The sequence below is a fragment of the Mercurialis annua genome, linkage group LG7 (genome assembly GCF_937616625.2).
Source record: "Mercurialis annua linkage group LG7, ddMerAnnu1.2, whole genome shotgun sequence".
Lineage (NCBI taxonomy): Eukaryota > Viridiplantae > Streptophyta > Magnoliopsida > Malpighiales > Euphorbiaceae > Mercurialis > Mercurialis annua.
Window position 1 is genome coordinate 649,111 of NC_065576.1, and position 19,166 is coordinate 668,276.

The window sequence follows — 19,166 nt, forward strand, 5'->3', positions numbered from 1 at the left end:
TTGCATAATCTCATTCCCATACATTCTCTATGCATAATTCAATTGAAATTTCTCAAATTTTACATTCTAATAACCCTTGATAATCTCTGCATAAGAGACAATCGCATTAGATACCAAAGGAAATCCAATTGAGACAAATGTAGAACCGGCGAGCGATGAATACGCTTCCTAGTTATGTACATCACATATGTGCTTGAGGACAGCAATGGGTTCATCTTGTCTTGAATCCAATTAGTGGTGCTCAGACTACAAATTGGGAGTTTTTTGGGAAATGAAAAATCAGTTGGTGTAGTTAGTGGTCTTAATCTGGCGTCTTGAGTTAGGTTTTTAGCTTGAAGTTGAGGGCCTGGTGAAACTGAAGCAGGGACTATGGTGATGAAATGACTTAATGATAGGCTCGGGAGGGCAAGGTGCAGGAGCCGGGTGTGCAAGGAAAGTAGGAACGTTCTCGCCTGGCATCAACACTGATACTCCTTTTGCATACACTGTCATCTGTACAAACAAATCCACATTTCATTAACAAGATGAGTAAGCAATGAACTGTATGAAGCAACAAGGATCACATAATTAACAATAAAGACCTATGCAGCACCAGAACAAACGAGCATTGTTGAAACGGAATATGGTGAAACAGGATTTTTCATAAAAATAGGTTCTAAATGTGGAGTTTAAAGGTTTCAGAAGCATTCCTGAAATTAAAAGCAAAATGTCGAAATGTAAGACACATCAAGTTTCTAATGCAATGGAAACGCCCAAGTAATGGATTCAACCTCGCATGGACACAGATACAAGAAAACGAGACATTTGGACATGAACACGGTGAAACAGTGTTTAAAATGAAATATTCTTTTGAAACGCCAAGTTTACAAGAAGTTTCTGACACAAAAAATGTTAATTAGAATAAAATGTCCGTATTCAACAACCAAGACTTGCATATCAACGTCGAAACGACAATATCCAATCAAATGGTGAAACAACATTTTTTCTAAGAAAATGCTATAAATATTTAGTTTCAGATTTCCTTAAGTATTAACCAAGCATATTAACAATCAATACTTGCATAAAAGAAAGCAGTTGGGAGTTGAGAATAGGTGCCATGACAGAAGAGACAAAAGGGTTCTTCTTTATGAACCGTAGGATACAAGTATAAGACATGAAGTAGTGGAGTAGAGAGTTAAAATTTAAAAGAAATAATTCCTTAGTAAACATTGATATTACCCACTCCATTGAACCTACCACTGTCCCCAGATTTCAGGCCTCCTCCCATAAATCAAGGGCACTCCTTGGTCTATAACAACCACATTATTGCATGAACATGTAGCATCAAAATTCTTTGACATCATTGCCACAAACCGACAAAACACAACCATGGTAGAAAATTAGCTAATCAACCATGCCATGATGATTTAATATTATTGAAATATAAGAGATGAGCTGGTATGCCATGCCATAACTATGGCAGTTAGGAAACAATGAACAATGGCAAGCAAGTGGATTACATAAGACTATAAGGTCTTTACTCTATTACATATATACCTGGAAAAATATACCAATGGTGTTTTAACTTTTATGAGTCTGCTATTTCAATGCATGAACTTACATTTCTTTCAAAATTAGAATTACAAATTCTTCAAAGCTAACGAGTATTTTTAGTCATTTTTCGATCACTGGACTATAATAACAAGGCAAAAAATAAATTTGCTAATATGACTGACCATTTTGATTCCACACAGGCAAATGTATCAATTGCACATAATAAAATTTAAGTAAATATGCGATTTCTTTTTCTAGCACACCGATGATCGGAAAATAGCTAAAAACACTCGTTAGATAATTTTTTTCTTAAATTAAGATACTAGTAGTTTAAAACAAATAAAAGTTCATACACCTAAATAACATATTTTAAAAGTCCATAAACCATTACATACTTCAAAGGACTATTTTGTTTTTCCCACATATATCAGGTGATCATGCTGGTCTCAATAATCACAAACTTGAAACCATAACAAAGAAGAAAAACAAATAAATACAAGCATAAAAAACTTGACCATATGTGTCCTAGACATGTTTGGTTGCATTTAATAGCATGGGACAAACCATGGGTTAGATTGGCAATGAAAAATCTTTTGGACTTTCTGAAATTGAAAATATTATGATAGTCACTAACCATTCTTCTCATCTCAGAATGTCATAAGATTGAGATTTATAATGGTTTAAGCAATTTAATTATCATCCCAAGAAGCTATTAATCAATAATTTGTTCATTATAGAGTTTATGACACTAAGGACAAAAATCACATGCTTGGTGAGATATACTGGACCCTTCTGCCTCAAATTAGTCAACATTTAAAACTTGAGTCTTACATTTGTGCTATAAAACACACAGACAAGCATGAGAATGTACACAACTTTAGTTGAACAACTATGAATACTATAGTATGGTCATAAAGCTTTTATAGACAGGCTTGATTTGCACTTCAATGGAGTAAAACTGAAGATTGAATTGCACATAGATGAATTGAAATAAGAATAATTAGTGTTTAAGTATTATAATTAATCAAACCAGATTGCTGTAAAGCGCCGTCGTAATATTAAATTAAGGTGTAATAATGCACATGAATGCATTATTAACAGTACATAATGCAGACTGCAACAAAATTTAACAACCCACAAAATCTAAATGACATCAATTGATCTTATATTCTTAATAGCAAATACATGATTGAAGACAAAAATACTTTAATGAGCTAGTGAAAAATGACTCAAAAGACACAATGTATCATGTATGACCCAAAAAAGAAAAAGAAAAGCTATGATAAACAAAATTTGTTAAAAAGGAAAATAAAGATGAAATTTTTTCTTGATTTGTTGAGACTGCTTGTTAATTGTTAGTTTGTTACAATTTGGTACAGAAACTTGCAAATTACAAGAGTGATCAGTCAAAATTGTAAAGTAAAAAGTAAATATTATCATTACAAACAGAAGGAACAGTCATAGTCATGCTCATTGAATTTTGTAGGCATCCAAAAAGAATCATGAACATGAAGAAATTAAGTAAACCAAAAATAATTGCTTTTTTTCTTTCTTTTGTTCTTGAAAACAAAAACAAGAATTGTCAAGAACCCTAGAAAATCAAAACACAAAATGCAGCTAAATTTTGAATTTTGTTGAGCAGCAAATGAAAAAGTTAGGTAGCACGAACGCTTCATTCAATCAACGTGTACAAAAACATGTCAAACACTTGACTTCGGACACAAAACTTCATATTTTACACAAAAAAAACCTTAAAATAACACCGTTTCGCCCGTGTGTTCGTGCTACCTAGAAGAAAACAGAACAGAGAAGAGAAAAAGAGGGTACCTTGGGAGATGGGTAATGGAGTTTGGAATGAAAAACAGCAGGTGCTTCAAGATCAGTAGCATGTGCAGTAGCAGAGGAAGAGGAAGAAGATGATCTTGGGCGGAGAAACCGTTCAAAAATGGCCATAACAAGAAACATAGAGATAAGAATAGCAGTAGCAACGAACCCAAAAGAAACAGCATTAGCTGAGTTATCAAAATGCCTCCAATGATCGTCTCTTTCTAAATTCAAGAACGGTGTCACCATTGGAGACTGCACTGATGACGATGATGAGGATAATGATGAGCTCCAGCTCTCTTCCCTGCCCATTATTATACTATGTTTAAATGTTAACTTCAATGTCTACACTGTGTCTGTTTCTTTCTTTCATAAATGAGAATTATTGTTGGTCACTGCTCATGGCTACGAAATTTCACTGTTCTTAAAAAAAGAAGCTAAAGCCTAGAAAGATAGTAAAAAATTAAGTGAAGAAAGAAATTGCAGAGAGAGACAGAGAGGTGAGTTCTTATCAATCAAGGCTTTTCTGATGACTGATGAATGAGTGTGGAATAAGGAAGAGCTGTGCTTTCTATAATTTAAAATATAGCTCTTAAAATTTACCAAACGCATGCGAGTTGGTAAGGCGTTTTATTAGCTTAAATGAGTCGATTCAAATTTTACTCATATATGTAGCTAGCTAAAATTTTATTTTCAGCAAAACATCTATCTGATTCCAATGAAAATTAATCAAATATAAAAAACTTTAAGATACCGTCTTATAATTAGAATCGGTCTAAAACATTTAATGTACCTTTATTTAAAATAAAGATATAGCTTTATAATATTAAGCTTCCATCAAATAGGTTTTAAAGAATTACTGATTTAATATAATCAATCATTTTTTACATGCAAAATGTTAGAGTTGACACATGATTACAAAACCATTCATACTCAAGCCTTATTTTATTTTGGTCATTAGTTTTATTTTAATTATTAAATTTTAATTTGATTTTAACATGATTATATACATGATAATTAATTTTTATCACACGGCAATCAATTTTTGCTAGTACATGACAATTTTTCAAGTAAAGTCGTTAAAAAGGAACTTTTTACGAATGTATTTATGAGTTCATTACCATGTATTTTTCTTTTGTTTAAATACTTCATGCTTAAATAATATTAAAATATAACAACGAAAAATGTGATTATTAACATAAAATAAAGTGAAAATTTAGCAACTCCAAAAATCAATTACTCTGATAAAACTATAGTTTTTTTTGTGACAAATGAATATTCTAATACTTCTGCAAATTTACATTGCAGAAATAATATAATATTCAGTTGAAAAAGTGATTAGGGAAAGGAAGGGAGAAATCCAAATAATAAGGAAAATACATATATTAATGGATCTCAAAATCTTTCTAATTAGCACTTTTTACTGTTAAAATCACGTCAACGTTATTTAGCTACATTATAAAAAAGAATAAAATTAGCTAACCTAAGGAAGGTTTTAATTGTTGAATATTAAAGACTAAAGTTTTAGACTTAAATTAGTTGTTCTCCATAAAAAAAATGGCCAAATATTGTAAAAAGGCCAAATCTTTCATAAAAGTTTCACAAAAGTTCTGACCTTTCAATTTTGTCGATTTTGGCCAAAAACTGATTATTTGGTTTCACAAAAGTCCTGATCTTTCAATTTTGTCGATTTTGGCCAAAAATGGATTATTTGGTTTCACAAAAGTTCTGACCTTTCAATATTTGGCATGCCATATAGGCGTCACATAGGCGCCACATAGGCAAATTGAAATCAAATTGAGAGTTGGTCACAATTGAAACCAAATAATTTATTTTTGGCCAAAATCGATAAAATTGAAAGATCATAATTTTTATAAAATTTTTGTGAAAGGTTTGGCCTTTTTAATACATTTGGCAAAAAAAATCACATATTTGAGGGATTAATTATGTACTCTTAATCATTTATAAGAAAAATTTTGTATTCTTAATCAATCTTACTCTATCTAGATTCTGGAGTAGTTTAGTTGGTCAGTCCATTTTTAATTTTAGTTGGAAGCGTAGCTAATTTATATTCTGCCTTCTGTCTCAAGGAACATTCCATAAACTTATCCTAGAATCTCATAAAGATTAATTTAGTTTGTTAGATTTGTATAATAATAGATGGAATAATAATAATAATTTATTTTCTATATTATTAGTTCTTCTCAAAATATTCTTTAACAATAAACAAAATAGAACCACGTGTACGGACGAAATTAAGCAAAGATTATGTGCAGTGGTGACAGTGACTGCAGACGATAATACGCCATCACGTGCCTCCCGTGTCCCAGATCTCGGAGCTGTGGCTCCCACAAAATGAAATTACACGTGTAAGTTGTAAATGGCCTGATGAGATGGAAACAAAGTTTTAATCATAAAGTGATATAATCAGGACCGTCAATTTCTATAACAGTCAACGTGAGAAATAATGAAGTGGGGTCGGGTCATAGGTGGCCCGTGCAAGTGCTTGGGCTCTCTCACGTGAAACTACCCTTTTCGCCTGCCTGACATCCTTTCTCTTCTTTTGATGGGTTTGGGCTTTTTAAACCCAAACTCCCTGGGTCCACTTTTTTCTTTTTCATTGAATTGATAACATAGCCCCACTTGGTGGGACCACATACCTTTTTTAATTGTTTAAGCTGATTTGAAAACGGAAATTTTTCTTATTGGATTGTGGAATTATCATACTCGGATATGAAAATTAGCTAGTTGTTATTCGAAATGTTAATGGGCCGGTTTGGACAGGCTTGAGCCGGACTTGATCGAGCTTGACTTGTTTAAAGGTGAGTTTGAATTTGGCCCGAGTCCGGTTCCGATTTCAAATATACTAACCAAGTCCGGCCTATATACTATTTTTGTGGTTTGGGGCCAGACTTGAGCCGTTTATATTAATATTTATAATATTCAAAGTTCAAACTCGCTCATAAAATAAGAATTTTTTTTCGAGTTCGGGCAAATTTAGAATTAAAATCATTGTCCGAATCTTACTCAAAGCGTACGGGCCTAGGTAGCTTGACGAATACTGAGACCCACGAACATGTCTAGGTGTTATGTGCTTGTCATGTACAATTGCCCAATTAGTGACTAATTTCATATGCACAAATAGTGACGTATAACTGAGTCGAGCCAATATTGAATTATTCGAGATCGATTTAAAAAATATTTCAAATCGATCTCATGTTAATCAAATCGAGTTTGAAATTTTGGAGTTAAATATCAAATCAAAATTTAAATTATTTAAAAATCAAGATACATAACTCGATAAATTCGTTAGTCCAATTGAATTTTGATTAATTTACTTTTACTTATAATATACTTAATATTAAATTTGATTTGTAAATATTAATACAGATAATTGAAGGTAGTCGAGTTAACATTGCGTCTCAAATATTATCAAATTAGAGTTTGAACTTTTAAACTAAAACTCAATGGAATTCAAATCGAATTTCAAACTTTAAATTTTAAAATTAAATTTTATTTTAATTTAACAATATTTTAATAGTCAGGTTAAATTTAAACTAGGTAGTATTTTGACAAGAGATGCTCAATATCATTAAACCCAGTGTACAATGTAAAGAAAACAAAATTATATATTACAAATGCAACGAATAAAAACAAGAAAACTATGACATTTCAAAATGAATTATCATAAGCAAAGTTGTATGCGGCTACAAGGTTTGTCTAACAACACAACAGTGGCTACAAAGCTCTTTTTCTCCTTCCTCTTCCATGGGCTCAAAGCTCCTCCACCCGTATTCATTTGCTGATGTGTCAAACACGTGGACTGCGGAACTCGTTCTCGAGATCTCACCTGGCATTCTATACCCTGCCAAGAAGTACAAGTGTGTCCCGATGGGTGCCATGGTAAGGTATAGCCTTCGCACGGGTGGCCAATCCGCCTCTGTGGCATCTGACGTGGAAATAGGGGATGATAGTGTTTGCAAATGTGAACCGTCCACTTCATTCCACATATTCAGTTTCTTATCATATAATTCAATATGACCTTTCCAAGCATTTAAGCAATCACCAGAGCTGAATAAAGTTCCATTCACTGCCACTATTTGATTAGGTGGCACATCTAGTTTCCACATCCCTAACATAACATCCCACTTGTCCCGCTCCGAATCGTACACCTCAGCAGAACTTCTTTCTAGTGTGTGCCACGGCGCTTCCCTGTTGGACTCACCTCCCCAAGCAAAACCTCCTACCACATGAATTTTCCCTTGCCATGTCACTCCGACACATTTGTACCTAAATGTACTCATATCAGGCAGCGGCTTCCACTCATCAAGGGTGGGATCATACACCTCAGCGGACGAAATTCCACGCGGACAATCAAGCTCACTCTTCCCACCCGCCACATAGATTTTATCGCCACTCACTGTACAAGCAAAATCGAACCTCGGAATACCTAACGATGCGCATTTTGACCATTCATTGCCACGTGTATTATAACATAGTACCGATGATTGTACTTCAACGTCCACTTCATCTTGAACACTACCACCAGCTGGCAACTTACGGCAAAGTCTGCCACCGATTACGTAAACTGAGTCAGCAATTGTGACCATGGAAAAATCTTTGAGCACATGATTATGAATCAGACCGGGAATTTTACCGACATGGTGCCATGCATTAATTGAAGAATCGTAACACTCTAACCAGTTCGACGTATAATTGGTGTCTCTACGGCAAAACGACGCGTAAATGCAATGATTCTGTTCTTGCTGAGGAGAAAGAGAACCCATAATAGAGCAAATCTTGAAGAATTTGGGGGAAATTGCAAGATTGGAGTTAATAGGATATTATAGAGATTAAAATTTGGAGAAAACTAGGGAATGTGAGTTGTTAGTATCGAACATTATGAAGTTAAAGATTGAAGAAATCTAAGAAGTTTCTTGTTGTTTGGTCTGAATCAGAGTGTTTTGATGATGACAAGTAATTAACATTGGAAATTAAGTACAGTGAGAGGTGGTTAATGGAAACAAATCTTGTTAAATTTCTAGATTCGTTCTATTACGTTAATTAATTAACTTGCACTTTTCTTTTGTTATGTTTATCTTATGTTTAGTACCTTAAATTAATTAGCGAAATGAATTTATTCTTTACATTATCTGCAACTATAACTAATGTGCATCTCTAAGTTCATCGAGAAATTGTGGGTCGAATCAGGCCTCTATAACTGACAACTAATAATTGAAATTCTAAAAAAATGATTAGAAAAAATTAAAAAATTGTAATTTACAGATTGTAGCTACTATAAATAATTTAAATTATTATTTATATTCATTTAGGTTTTCGAAGAATATTCGTGGGGATAAAATATATGGGACCATTTACATTACTGAGAGCAGCAGAATTCTGCAAGACACTGCCATCTCCTTTTACAATTTTTATGCATAAACCGACTCTTCATTAAATTATCAGATTTAGACTCTTAAATATCTGGACTTTCTTGCCAGATTCATTGTTTCCTCTGAAGCTATGTTTGACAATTTTGTAATTAATTTTTGACTAAAGATTTTGAAGTCTATAAATTCTTAAATTAGGCAGATACAATTTCTGGATTTTATAAATACCCCAATTCAATATATTTTTCAATTTGATAATTTGCTAATTCAATTTTTAAATTTTTATTCTATTAAAAACATATATCAAACAAATACTTTCAGTCATTTTTCAATCATCAAACAACCGAACAACTAATAGGAAAATAACTTCAATTTTTTTATTATACATATTTAATTATTTGTTTATTAATATGACAAATAAATTAAGCCGATATAAGATATTTTTATATTTTTAGTAATCCAGTGACATAAAAACAGCTAAAATATTTGTTTGCTATATCTTAGTTAAAATACTCATTAAAAAATTAAAGTTAAAAATTGAAAAGTAATTTTAAAAAATTCAAACATTACATATGTAAATTTTTCGGATTAATTAAAGTCCTCTCAAATTCACTTGAATATCAGTAAATCTACACCATTGAACGATGCAAGTTGAAAGAGTCTCAATTAGCTTAAATTAATCTTCACGGGCTTATGGGTTAAAAAGGCAATAAATTGAATTTAATCATGAATAACTTTGTTGTACCAATCTAAAACAAATGAAAGGAATGAGTAAGAAAAAGCTAAATTTGTTGTCACATGCAAGAGAAATAAAAATTACTCTCTTATTAATTGTTTACAAGGATAAAGTTGAGGTGTAAAATTTTCTTTTAAACCTAAAATTGAATGAGTACGCTGAGCTCGATCGAGAGTATCGGGAGCCACTATTATGATTAATTCGGACCGAACTGAATAGTACTCGTTAGAGCGATACATTTTTCCAAACCGCTTCATATTAGGAGCTCGAAAACGAGACTTTAGCTAAAAGTAAATGAGCTCTAGCCGCTCTATCCCAACCCCGCTAGTAAATTATGCATGTAATTATTAGGCATAAGCAGTACTATGAAACCTTCTAATAGTAGACACATCAAGAATTCTCAAAAGAAACTGATTACTAGTGCATCTAGGAGTCTTAAACTGGCTCAATGCAGCTCCATTTCCGATAAAATGGTCCAATATTTTCTTGAAAGTTCCCTTCTCCACAATACAAAGCTCGAGCGGTCCGATTGAATGAGCTTTTCTCGAAACAACATAGCCATGATCGACGAACGATTCGTCCATTTCTGTGCAGCATTCTTCAAGAACTTCTTCTACAACTTCTCCTTTGATTTCCCAGTAAATTATGTAGTGACCGGGTTGACTCAGTACATTTGCATGGCTGGTGAAATCTATGAGCTCTGCTTTGGTGTTCTTGCTGAGTAGCTGAGACCCTTTTTCTACTACTAGTTGAAGGTCTTTTTCTGTGTTTTTGTCAATGTTTACTGTTAGAATTAGCTTTCTTCTGCATATGAAGTTTAATTTTGGGGTATTTTTGTGGAAACCGGCCACTTCTACTACATCACCTAGTCTGTATCTATACAATCCTGTAAACAAGCAAAAATAATATTGGTTATTTCATACATTATTGTATGAGTCAAATTGAGTGATTTTGATAATTTAATTTATAACTCTCCAAAATAAGTTCAATTACACAAATCGATGTTTTTATTGAGTGCCTGAAAAACTATTAAAACTATTAAATAGAAAGATATTGAAATTTTTAAAAGATATTAAACACAAACTATCTTAACAATTATTTTTCACACTAGGTTTGTAGTCGTCATATCGAATCATATTAAGCAAAATCGATGTTTTTTTTTTAATTTTTCATAAACGAACCATTTATATAAAGAAAATTGTGACCAAATCAAATTAACTTTTGGTTCAGTCGGTTATTACAGTAAACAGAATAACCAGAATAATTATTGAAAAATTTGATGTTGATTGCTCATTACATCCAGATATTGGGAGCAAATTAATAATTAAATCATATGTAAAATTACACAAATAACTTAAATTTCTAAGAAGTTACAAAAATAACATTGTATATATGTATAATTTGTTAATTCGTGCGGTTCGGTTCATTTGGAAATCCAGACCGAAAGCCGAACCGAAACAAATTAATTAAAATTTTCAAAAAATAAAAATTAATAATTATAACTAAATTAAATGAAATTGACCAAAAATCAAACTAAAATAAAATTTCATCTGATTCGGTGAGTTAATTCGGTTATTAACCGAATATTGCACACCCATACTTTTCACACATTCCAAAAACATGTGAGTGCAATTTGACTTATCTAAGAGAATTATGGGCTAAATTGTGAAAATAAGTCAAATTCTTTACTAGAAATGAACTGCCATGATGGGAATTTTGAGGTGAAAAAAGAAATAGATAAAGAAAAGCAAAGAACAATTTACCTGTAAAAGTAGTGACAACAATCTCATACTCCTGACCAACCTTGACCTTAGCAAGTGGAACCGCCTCATCTTCAACAAAATCATCAATGGCGTAACTACAATCTTTATTTTGTCTGTAAAGTGGAATAAATTCAAAGTAAGAAAAAGTTGGTATCACTGCAAAAGTAACATTCTCCGGAGCCAAACAAGGATCCACATTAACTCCAATCCAACTCTCCGTCGATCCATAGTCAGCGCTCACTAACGGTAACCCGGAACCATAATGCCTTAGTTTTTTCAAGTATGGCTGCATCGAACCGGTCATAATTGAGTACACATACTTCGCATTAGGCCACAGCTTTCGAATCAAACCAAACCAATCTTCACTCTCGAGATTCTTGCAGTTTTCTTCGATTCTTGAAGCTAAACATCGATTCGTACATGTAATTATATCCAAGACGGCTTTCCGTAAATTCGGAGAAGTAATTCTTGAACTTAAAGTTGCTTCTTTAATGTCGTTACAAATCTCTTTCCAGTAATCTTCGAATGATGTGAACGCTTGGACAATGCTGTACGCGAAAGTTGAGGTTATGAACTCGACTTCTTCGGAGAAATAGAGGCCGAGTAGAAGATGACAGTATGTGATTTGCTTGTAATCGCCATCCGAAAATATTACTTCCGGTGGACTACATGTAAAGGATTTGATTTTTTCTTGCTTCATCTTAAACTCTTTACTTGCGTAATAATGAGTTGTTGCTGTTCCGAGTGTTAATCCTCCTTTTGATTTTAACTGTTTGCTGCTGTATATTAATTCTAGGATCTTCCCTCCTTCTTTTATTGGATAAACTCTGCAATGCATAAAAAAACATTTCAAGACTGATATATACTTAATTTAAAAACCTTTGCATCATGTCATATTTACAACAAGTCACCGAGCATATTACTTATTTTTTTATTATATAATATTCCACATGACTAATCCACTATTGGTTTGTTGCACGAATGACATGACGCAACAGTTATTTTGTATAAATTTCCTTAAAGAATAGCTTAAGAAACAGATTAATTAATAGAGTTTAAAATTAATTAATTACCTTGATCTATAAGCAGCTGCTAAACTAAAAATTTGAAGAGTAGTTTGAGAGCTGTGGTGAGTGAAAGGAACAAATTTCTGTCTTCCTTCTGTGGTACCGGAGCTACAAAACAGAAGCCATGAGCTAACATTATCAGAATCTTGAAAAAAGCAGAAGTAGTTATAGAAAAATATGTACGATTTTACAACATCATCATGATTATGAAACATAACAAAACAAAAAAAGATTTAGTAGTGTCCATTAAAAAGCTCGGAAACTTTGACAAAGTTGCATGTCCATTTCGAAAACCGGAAACTTTCGGAAACTCATACAAAACATTGCGGAACGTTTCGGTAAATAAAAAAAATAGACAATTGTGAAAAAAAATCCTAAAATATTCTCAACAAATAATATGTTTTAATCGATTACCTACGATTTTTACTGTTCACATGATCTACAATAAATCTTATCTTCTCGTGGTACATTTTATTCTCGGTTTCTTGAAAAATTAGTATCAAATTACAAAAGAAAAAACTAGCATATTGATAATTACCTTAAAGAAAGAGTAGTTATAGGGTGTTGAGTGAGTAAAGGAGTAATGTCTCCATCTGCAATTCTTTGAATATAAGGATCTAAATCTGCATGAGAAGCAAGAGGAACCAGAGAAGTGTACAAACATTCTAATTCACTTGCTTCCATTTCTTGAATTTTTATATCTCCGAACCATTTCTTTAGATATTCTACACCGTAGTTCTGTTCAAGAATCCGGCCAAGAGTCTCCGTTTGTACTCGCCCCGCATTTTCCGATACTTCTTCGAACCAACTAATAATGTCACAGCTTCCATTATTACAGTTTCTGCTTACAGTTTCCGGTCTTGATTCCATAGAAGTGAGTATTAGCCGGTGGAGTAATAATTTTTCATGTGTATAGAGATAATATATATTTTCAATTCATGAAATGAAGGCCACGTAAATATATAGTGAAACATGGTTCTGTTGTCTCATTAAAAAGCTCAAACAAGATTATTAACTGATAATAATATATCTGTCGACCCGAATATTTCAGAAGCTCCATCTTGCAAATGGTACGATTGTTTCTACACCACAGGACATGGTTTTTACAAATTTATCATTTGAAAAAGTATATGTTTGTCTATTATTTTAAGGCTAATAATCACCAATGGACCCTGATTTTTTGCGTGCTTACAGTAAACCCTCTGAGCTTCAAAAACGATTAGTAAACCCCTTAAATTATGTGGCGGCACTCATCATGACCCTTCTGTTAAAAAATTCCGTTAATTCTGTCAAAATTGATAGGAGTCATTCTAAAAAAAAATTGACGGCGTCACATCATCTGTACATCACCAAACACCTAAAATACCTTTAAAACTATAAAAATTTAATTAAAACAATTAAAAATTTAACCAACCAACACTATTATAATACAGGCAATTAGCGACGGATTTTAGCGACGGACGCTAAAGCCGTCGCTAATGTCGGTACTTAGCGACGAAGTTTGCGACAAAACACACTATCTGTCGCTAATATCATTAGAGGTGGATATGTCGTCGCTAACCCGTCGCAAATTCGGCGGGAAGGTGGAGGGAAAAATTAGCGACGGATATTCTGTCGCTAACCCGTCCCTAACGAACCCACCAAAATCAACCAAATCCAACCTAACCACTTAACTCCTAACCCTCATCCACCATTTCCAGCCACCGCCTCCTACCGATCGCCGAAATATTTATCCGATGGTCTTCTCTAAGCCGTTCTTCCATGGAAGAACACAGTAGAAGAATAGATCTATTCTTTGGAAAGAACAGACCTTCAAGCGGTCTTCTCCAACCCATTAATTCTTTCATGGAAGAATAGAGTAGAAGAACATATGTCGGTCTGTTGTTTCACGGAAAGAATATAGCTAGATCTTCCATGAGAAAAATAGGTCTGAACATTTTTTTTGGCGGTCGGAAAACGATGGCTGCGATATATGGGGGCAGTCGGAAAATGATTGGTGGCGGGGGGAGGGGGGGGGGGGAGGTGAGTTAATTTTAAATTTTTTTAATTAAATTTCAATAGTTTTAGGGGACATTTTGGATGTTTTAAGTTTTTAAAATTTTGGTGACGTAGAGCCACCAATTTTTTTTAGAATGACAACTCATCAATTTTGACAGAGTTAACGGCCTTTTGGACGGAAGGGCCATGAGCGCCGCCACATAACTTGAAGAGTTTACCGATCGTTTTTAAAACTTAAGGAGTTTGCTGTAAGATTGATCAAAGGTTAAGGTCTATGAGTGATTATTAGCCTTATTTTAAACATGAGATTTTTTTTAAAAAAAAAATTGGCAAATGAAATTCTGAATCTTTAGAAAGATGGATTCTTGATTTCAAAGAAAGAGAAAAACAAACATGGAGCAGAAATAAGAAGGGGACCGGACAGCTTGGCATATTATTCCATCTTTTAACGGTCCCAATTTTTTTTGAAAGTGATAAATTAATACTCCTATTGTCCTCTTTCCATAAAAATATCAAAATATCAAAATTATTAATTATAACTAATTTTACTAAAATACTTTTTTTAATGAATCATTACAAACTCATTTTATTTAATGTTTATAGTGAAATGGTGTTTTAATTAATACTCTCGTTGTTCTCTTTTATATGTCAATTTAAACAAAACATACATGCTAAAAGAAAATTAAATATTTATTTAAATAATAAAACTAATTTTATACAAATGTATTCAAAGTTAATATGTTAATAAATAGAGCAAATTATTATAAAACCCTCTACATATTTCATAATTCACATGTTCTTTCTTTTATTTGAAAATCAAATGATATGACCCCTCGCTTGTTCTCGCCAACAGTTTAGTGTTTTCATCCATTTTTTGTATTAGTCGACTCAACCGAGTCAAATAACTAAATTAAAAAAAAAATTAATTTAAAAAAAAAACGACGTGATCTCCCACTTTTATTTCAGTCAACAATTTCGTCCCCTGTATTTGAAAATTAATAATCCCTAAATCATTTAACTCAGTTGACAAATACCAAATTAAAATAGGCAGAGGAACAAAACTATTGAAAGGAAATAAAAATGAAAGACCGTATCGTTTGATTTTCAAACTTAAGAGATTAAAGTATAAATTATGACATATGTGATGGGTTTCAGAATCATTTGCTCTTACAAATATATCTTTACTTCACAAATTAAAGTAACAGAGTAATAATAGACTTTTTTTAAAAAATATTAAATATATAATTGCAGCAAAAATTAATAAAATAAACAACATTTATAACTTAATAGTAATATGACTGTTTCAATTTAGATTTTTCTATACTCTATTTTTGTATACATTATATGCTTGGTTAAGCTTAGTAACTATATGCATATTATGTATACAAATATAAAAGTAAATGGGATTAAAAATCAACTTTTGATATTTTTCAAGCCCTAAGATGGTGATGGGCCATTCAAGGATATTCTGCTCACAACCATAGAAATTAAATTGGGTCCCTATATTTGTCATATTTTTGGTATTGGATTCCTACACTTTTAATAGTTCTAGGGACTTAAATATCAATAAAAATAAAAGCATAGGGTTTAATTTTTAATAAAATCATAGTATTCAAGAGAACAAGAAAATTATCCTGTTCCCACAAATTTTTTGTGACATAAGAGTTCAATGTCTGTAAAATTAAAGGTGAAAAAACATAATATTGAGAAATTGTTTTTTTTTTTTTAAAATAAGAAATAAAAATATAAAGAGTCGGTACCAGAATGAAAAATATAGAGACCTAAACAAAGGCAGGGACAAGCCTTCAAGGATCGGGGATGAGTGACCGACCTTCTCCCCCCTGAAATCCATCATAATTATCCATGTTTTGCTATACAATTTTAAAAAATAGTAAATAAATGGATAAAATTAAATCTTGCCTTTATTTTTATTTTTTTTAATATGTCTATTTTCTTGTTTTTTCTTCATTTTTTAAAAAAATTGGACTGAACATTTTATTTAGTGAGAAAACAAATAAACGACAGATTCATATGTCCTATTTTTTAAATAGACGAATAAATATCCGAACGATAAAATTCTGCCACCTTCATCGGAATCTTGGTTCCGCCACTGAAGCATCCGAGTAAGATATTATGCATGATTATATGTAATTTGTTTTCAATCAATAATGCATACAAATAAAAAGAATATGTAAATTCTTGATGGATTTTGTTCATACCTACTGATCTTATACTATTCGATTTGATTCAACAAGTTCCTTATAGTTATAATTCTTCTTCATGGCCAACAAGAAATGACCCACAAATTCCAACATGAATTGACCTATAAAATCTTATGGCCACTTAATCTTTTTCGTGATCAGATTTTTTTTTTTCATGTTTTGTTTTCCGACACAGCAAGAAAATTGGATCATAGGTGTAAACAGAATTGAAACTACATTATTAGCCCCCACAGCTAGGCGTATGCACCGAGCTGATTTAATTAAAAGACCGAACCAAATTGAACCAGAAAAGGTCGGTTCCGTTTATAAATTAGAAAAATATTGAAAAGAATCAATATATATATATATATATATTTAAATGTTAAATTGTATAATGTATTACAATTTGACTTGAGTTTGATTTCATTCAATATCTTTTATTTTTTTAATTTTTATCTTAAAAAAAATTTAAAAATAAGATTTTTTTTATTTTAGTTAAACCAAAAATCAATCTAAACTGAATTAAATTTTATCCTAAAATTTGAAATATCTGAACGGTACATTTCCATATCAAACCAAAAAATCGAATGCACAACCCTACCTATTACAAACTCTTAAAACACCATTTATGTGTGTGGGGGGTATGACCCCTACCCTAGTTTGTCATTTGGAAAAGAACGCATCGATGCAAATTGGCAATAGGATTGATTGGCTACATTTATACTAAAAGATAATGATATGATACATCACTAAAGGGACTATTCCAAACAGATTAATCAATTCTTTATTGATTTCTATTCTATAGGACCACTCAAACAATCTAGCTCTAATCACTTTTGATGATATAATATAATTTTTTTTATTTTTTTATATATTTAATTATATATTTTAATATTATTAATTATGTTAACGGATGACGATGTGATAGATTCATTAAAAAATAAAAATTATGTACTCACTTATTATTAAAGATGCTATGGTAATAATACATTTCAGTTGCTTTTTTAGGGGGTTAGCATTCGATCTATACGGTTTTAATTGAAGTGAAATTTTCCAAATTGTCTAAACTGAACTCTTTCAAATTTAAAATCGAAACACACCAGAAATATTTTATAGTCAAAACCAAATTGACTATTAAAAAAACCGAATCGAGTTGATTTATTTTTCAAAACTTTAGTTGGTTTAGTGAAAACCGATAAAAGCAAAAAAGAAATTAAATATTTGATTATTTGGTTAACTTTGATTTTCAAAATTAAAACCAAAACCGTACCAAATTACGCCTTCCATGTCAGGAACCGGAACCGAAAGTTATCATTGGGTCGGTTACCTTGATCTGCTCGAAATCTTCCCCCCCACGAAGCTTTCCCTGTGAAGAACCTGAGTGAATCGAAGCTCTGAAATTAAAATTGGGCTTGGTGAAAAAAGGGTTGGGCCAAACCGTGCCGAACAAAGTTCATGACGTCAATTTGAAGGACATACTATAATTATTTAATTAGTCAAATGGATCAAAAGTCCAATACGGTCCTATGGTCTAGTGGTCAGGACATTGGACTCTGAATCCAGTAACCCGAGTTCAAATCTCGGTAGGACCTGTTTTTTCTTTTTCTTTTTTTTTGTTTTGTTATTTCTGATACAAGTAGGTGTACTTGTACGAGCATTTAATTTAGTAAAATTTAAATAAAATAAAAATCATATTTCAAAAAAAATAAAAAATAAAAAATAAAATAAAAATCAAATATTCATATAAAATTTACTTAAATTGACTTGATTTGATTAATATAAATTTAGATATAAATTATACATGGTAATTAAATTAATATGTATGAACTTACATATATTATTTAAAGTTTAAACTTTTAACCGATTCAATTAAACAATAGTAAAATTTAATTAAAATTTAAAAATTACATTTCCTAATTTTTTACATTTAAATCAATTTTTTATCATTATTTTAGTCGAATTAAAATAAATTTAGTTTACTCAAATTTAGATTGATAATTTTCTTAGAATGAAATTAGAAGCCATTACTACTTGTAGATTTTTTAAAATTGGAAAATCACCTATCTCAGCTCATAATATTACTTATTTTTACAATTTTTCTTCTTAAACTTAATAAATATCTTGATATGGAGTTTACATTGTGTACTAATAATTCTTTTCATGATTTTATTTTCAGTTTGCATGTCATTTTTTAATATTTTTTAAATTTTATTAATGATTGCTCGAACTTTACATTTAAGTTTTTGAAAATTTTAGAATTTTCCGTAGTATTATGATATAGTATTTTAAAATCTCATTGGAGATAATAGTAAAAAAATCATTATATTTCAACGGATTGAGCGGATTACCGGTCTAATTGAAAGAGTGTTAAATCAAATTTTTCACACAAACATAATAATTTTATGTTTTGTTGAGAGAGTCAAGACGATATCTTAATAAGATCTATATCGTAATTTTTCTAATTAATTTCTATTTATATCCTTAATTGTTTTTGAATATTTAATAAATTATAATTTAAAAATATTTAAACCTTTTTAGATAATATCTTATCTAATTAAGATTTTTTTTATATATAATTGGGGAGGGAGAGTGCTTATGGGAGATTTCGAACCCACAACCTAGCAGTTTACTCCCTAAATGTCTACACCATTTGA

At 31.4% G+C, this 19,166-nt stretch overlaps 3 protein-coding genes and 1 non-coding gene across 4 annotated transcripts; 1 reads left to right on the plus strand and 3 right to left on the minus strand.

The window, feature by feature from the left end:
• LOC126654523 (uncharacterized) lies at positions 1–3,915 on the minus strand. The gene is made up of 2 exons (XM_050348410.2): positions 3,361–3,915; positions 1–492 (listed from the first exon to the last, which is right to left on the minus strand). Exons 1-2 carry the CDS (start codon positions 3,667–3,669, stop codon positions 328–330), a joined length of 474 nt encoding a protein of 157 aa, XP_050204367.1. The 5' UTR covers positions 3,670–3,915; the 3' UTR covers positions 1–327.
• Positions 3,916–6,937: 3,022 nt separating this feature from the next.
• On the minus strand, positions 6,938–8,271 carry LOC126657474 (uncharacterized). The gene has a single exon (XM_050352168.2). The coding sequence runs from the start codon at positions 8,142–8,144 to the stop codon at positions 7,065–7,067; it is 1,080 nt and encodes a 359-aa protein (XP_050208125.1). The 5' UTR covers positions 8,145–8,271; the 3' UTR covers positions 6,938–7,064.
• Positions 8,272–9,515: 1,244 nt separating this feature from the next.
• LOC126657410 (indole-3-acetic acid-amido synthetase GH3.10) lies at positions 9,516–13,365 on the minus strand. Its single transcript, XM_050352086.2, has 4 exons — positions 12,852–13,365; positions 12,320–12,421; positions 11,247–12,073; positions 9,516–10,369 (listed from the first exon to the last, which is right to left on the minus strand). Exons 1-4 carry the CDS (start codon positions 13,181–13,183, stop codon positions 9,831–9,833), a joined length of 1,800 nt encoding a protein of 599 aa, XP_050208043.1. The 5' UTR covers positions 13,184–13,365; the 3' UTR covers positions 9,516–9,830.
• Positions 13,366–18,032: 4,667 nt separating this feature from the next.
• On the plus strand, positions 18,033–18,104 carry TRNAQ-CUG (transfer RNA glutamine (anticodon CUG)). Its single transcript has one exon. It is a non-coding gene; the product is annotated as a tRNA-Gln (tRNA).
• Positions 18,105–19,166: the final 1,062 nt, after the last annotated feature.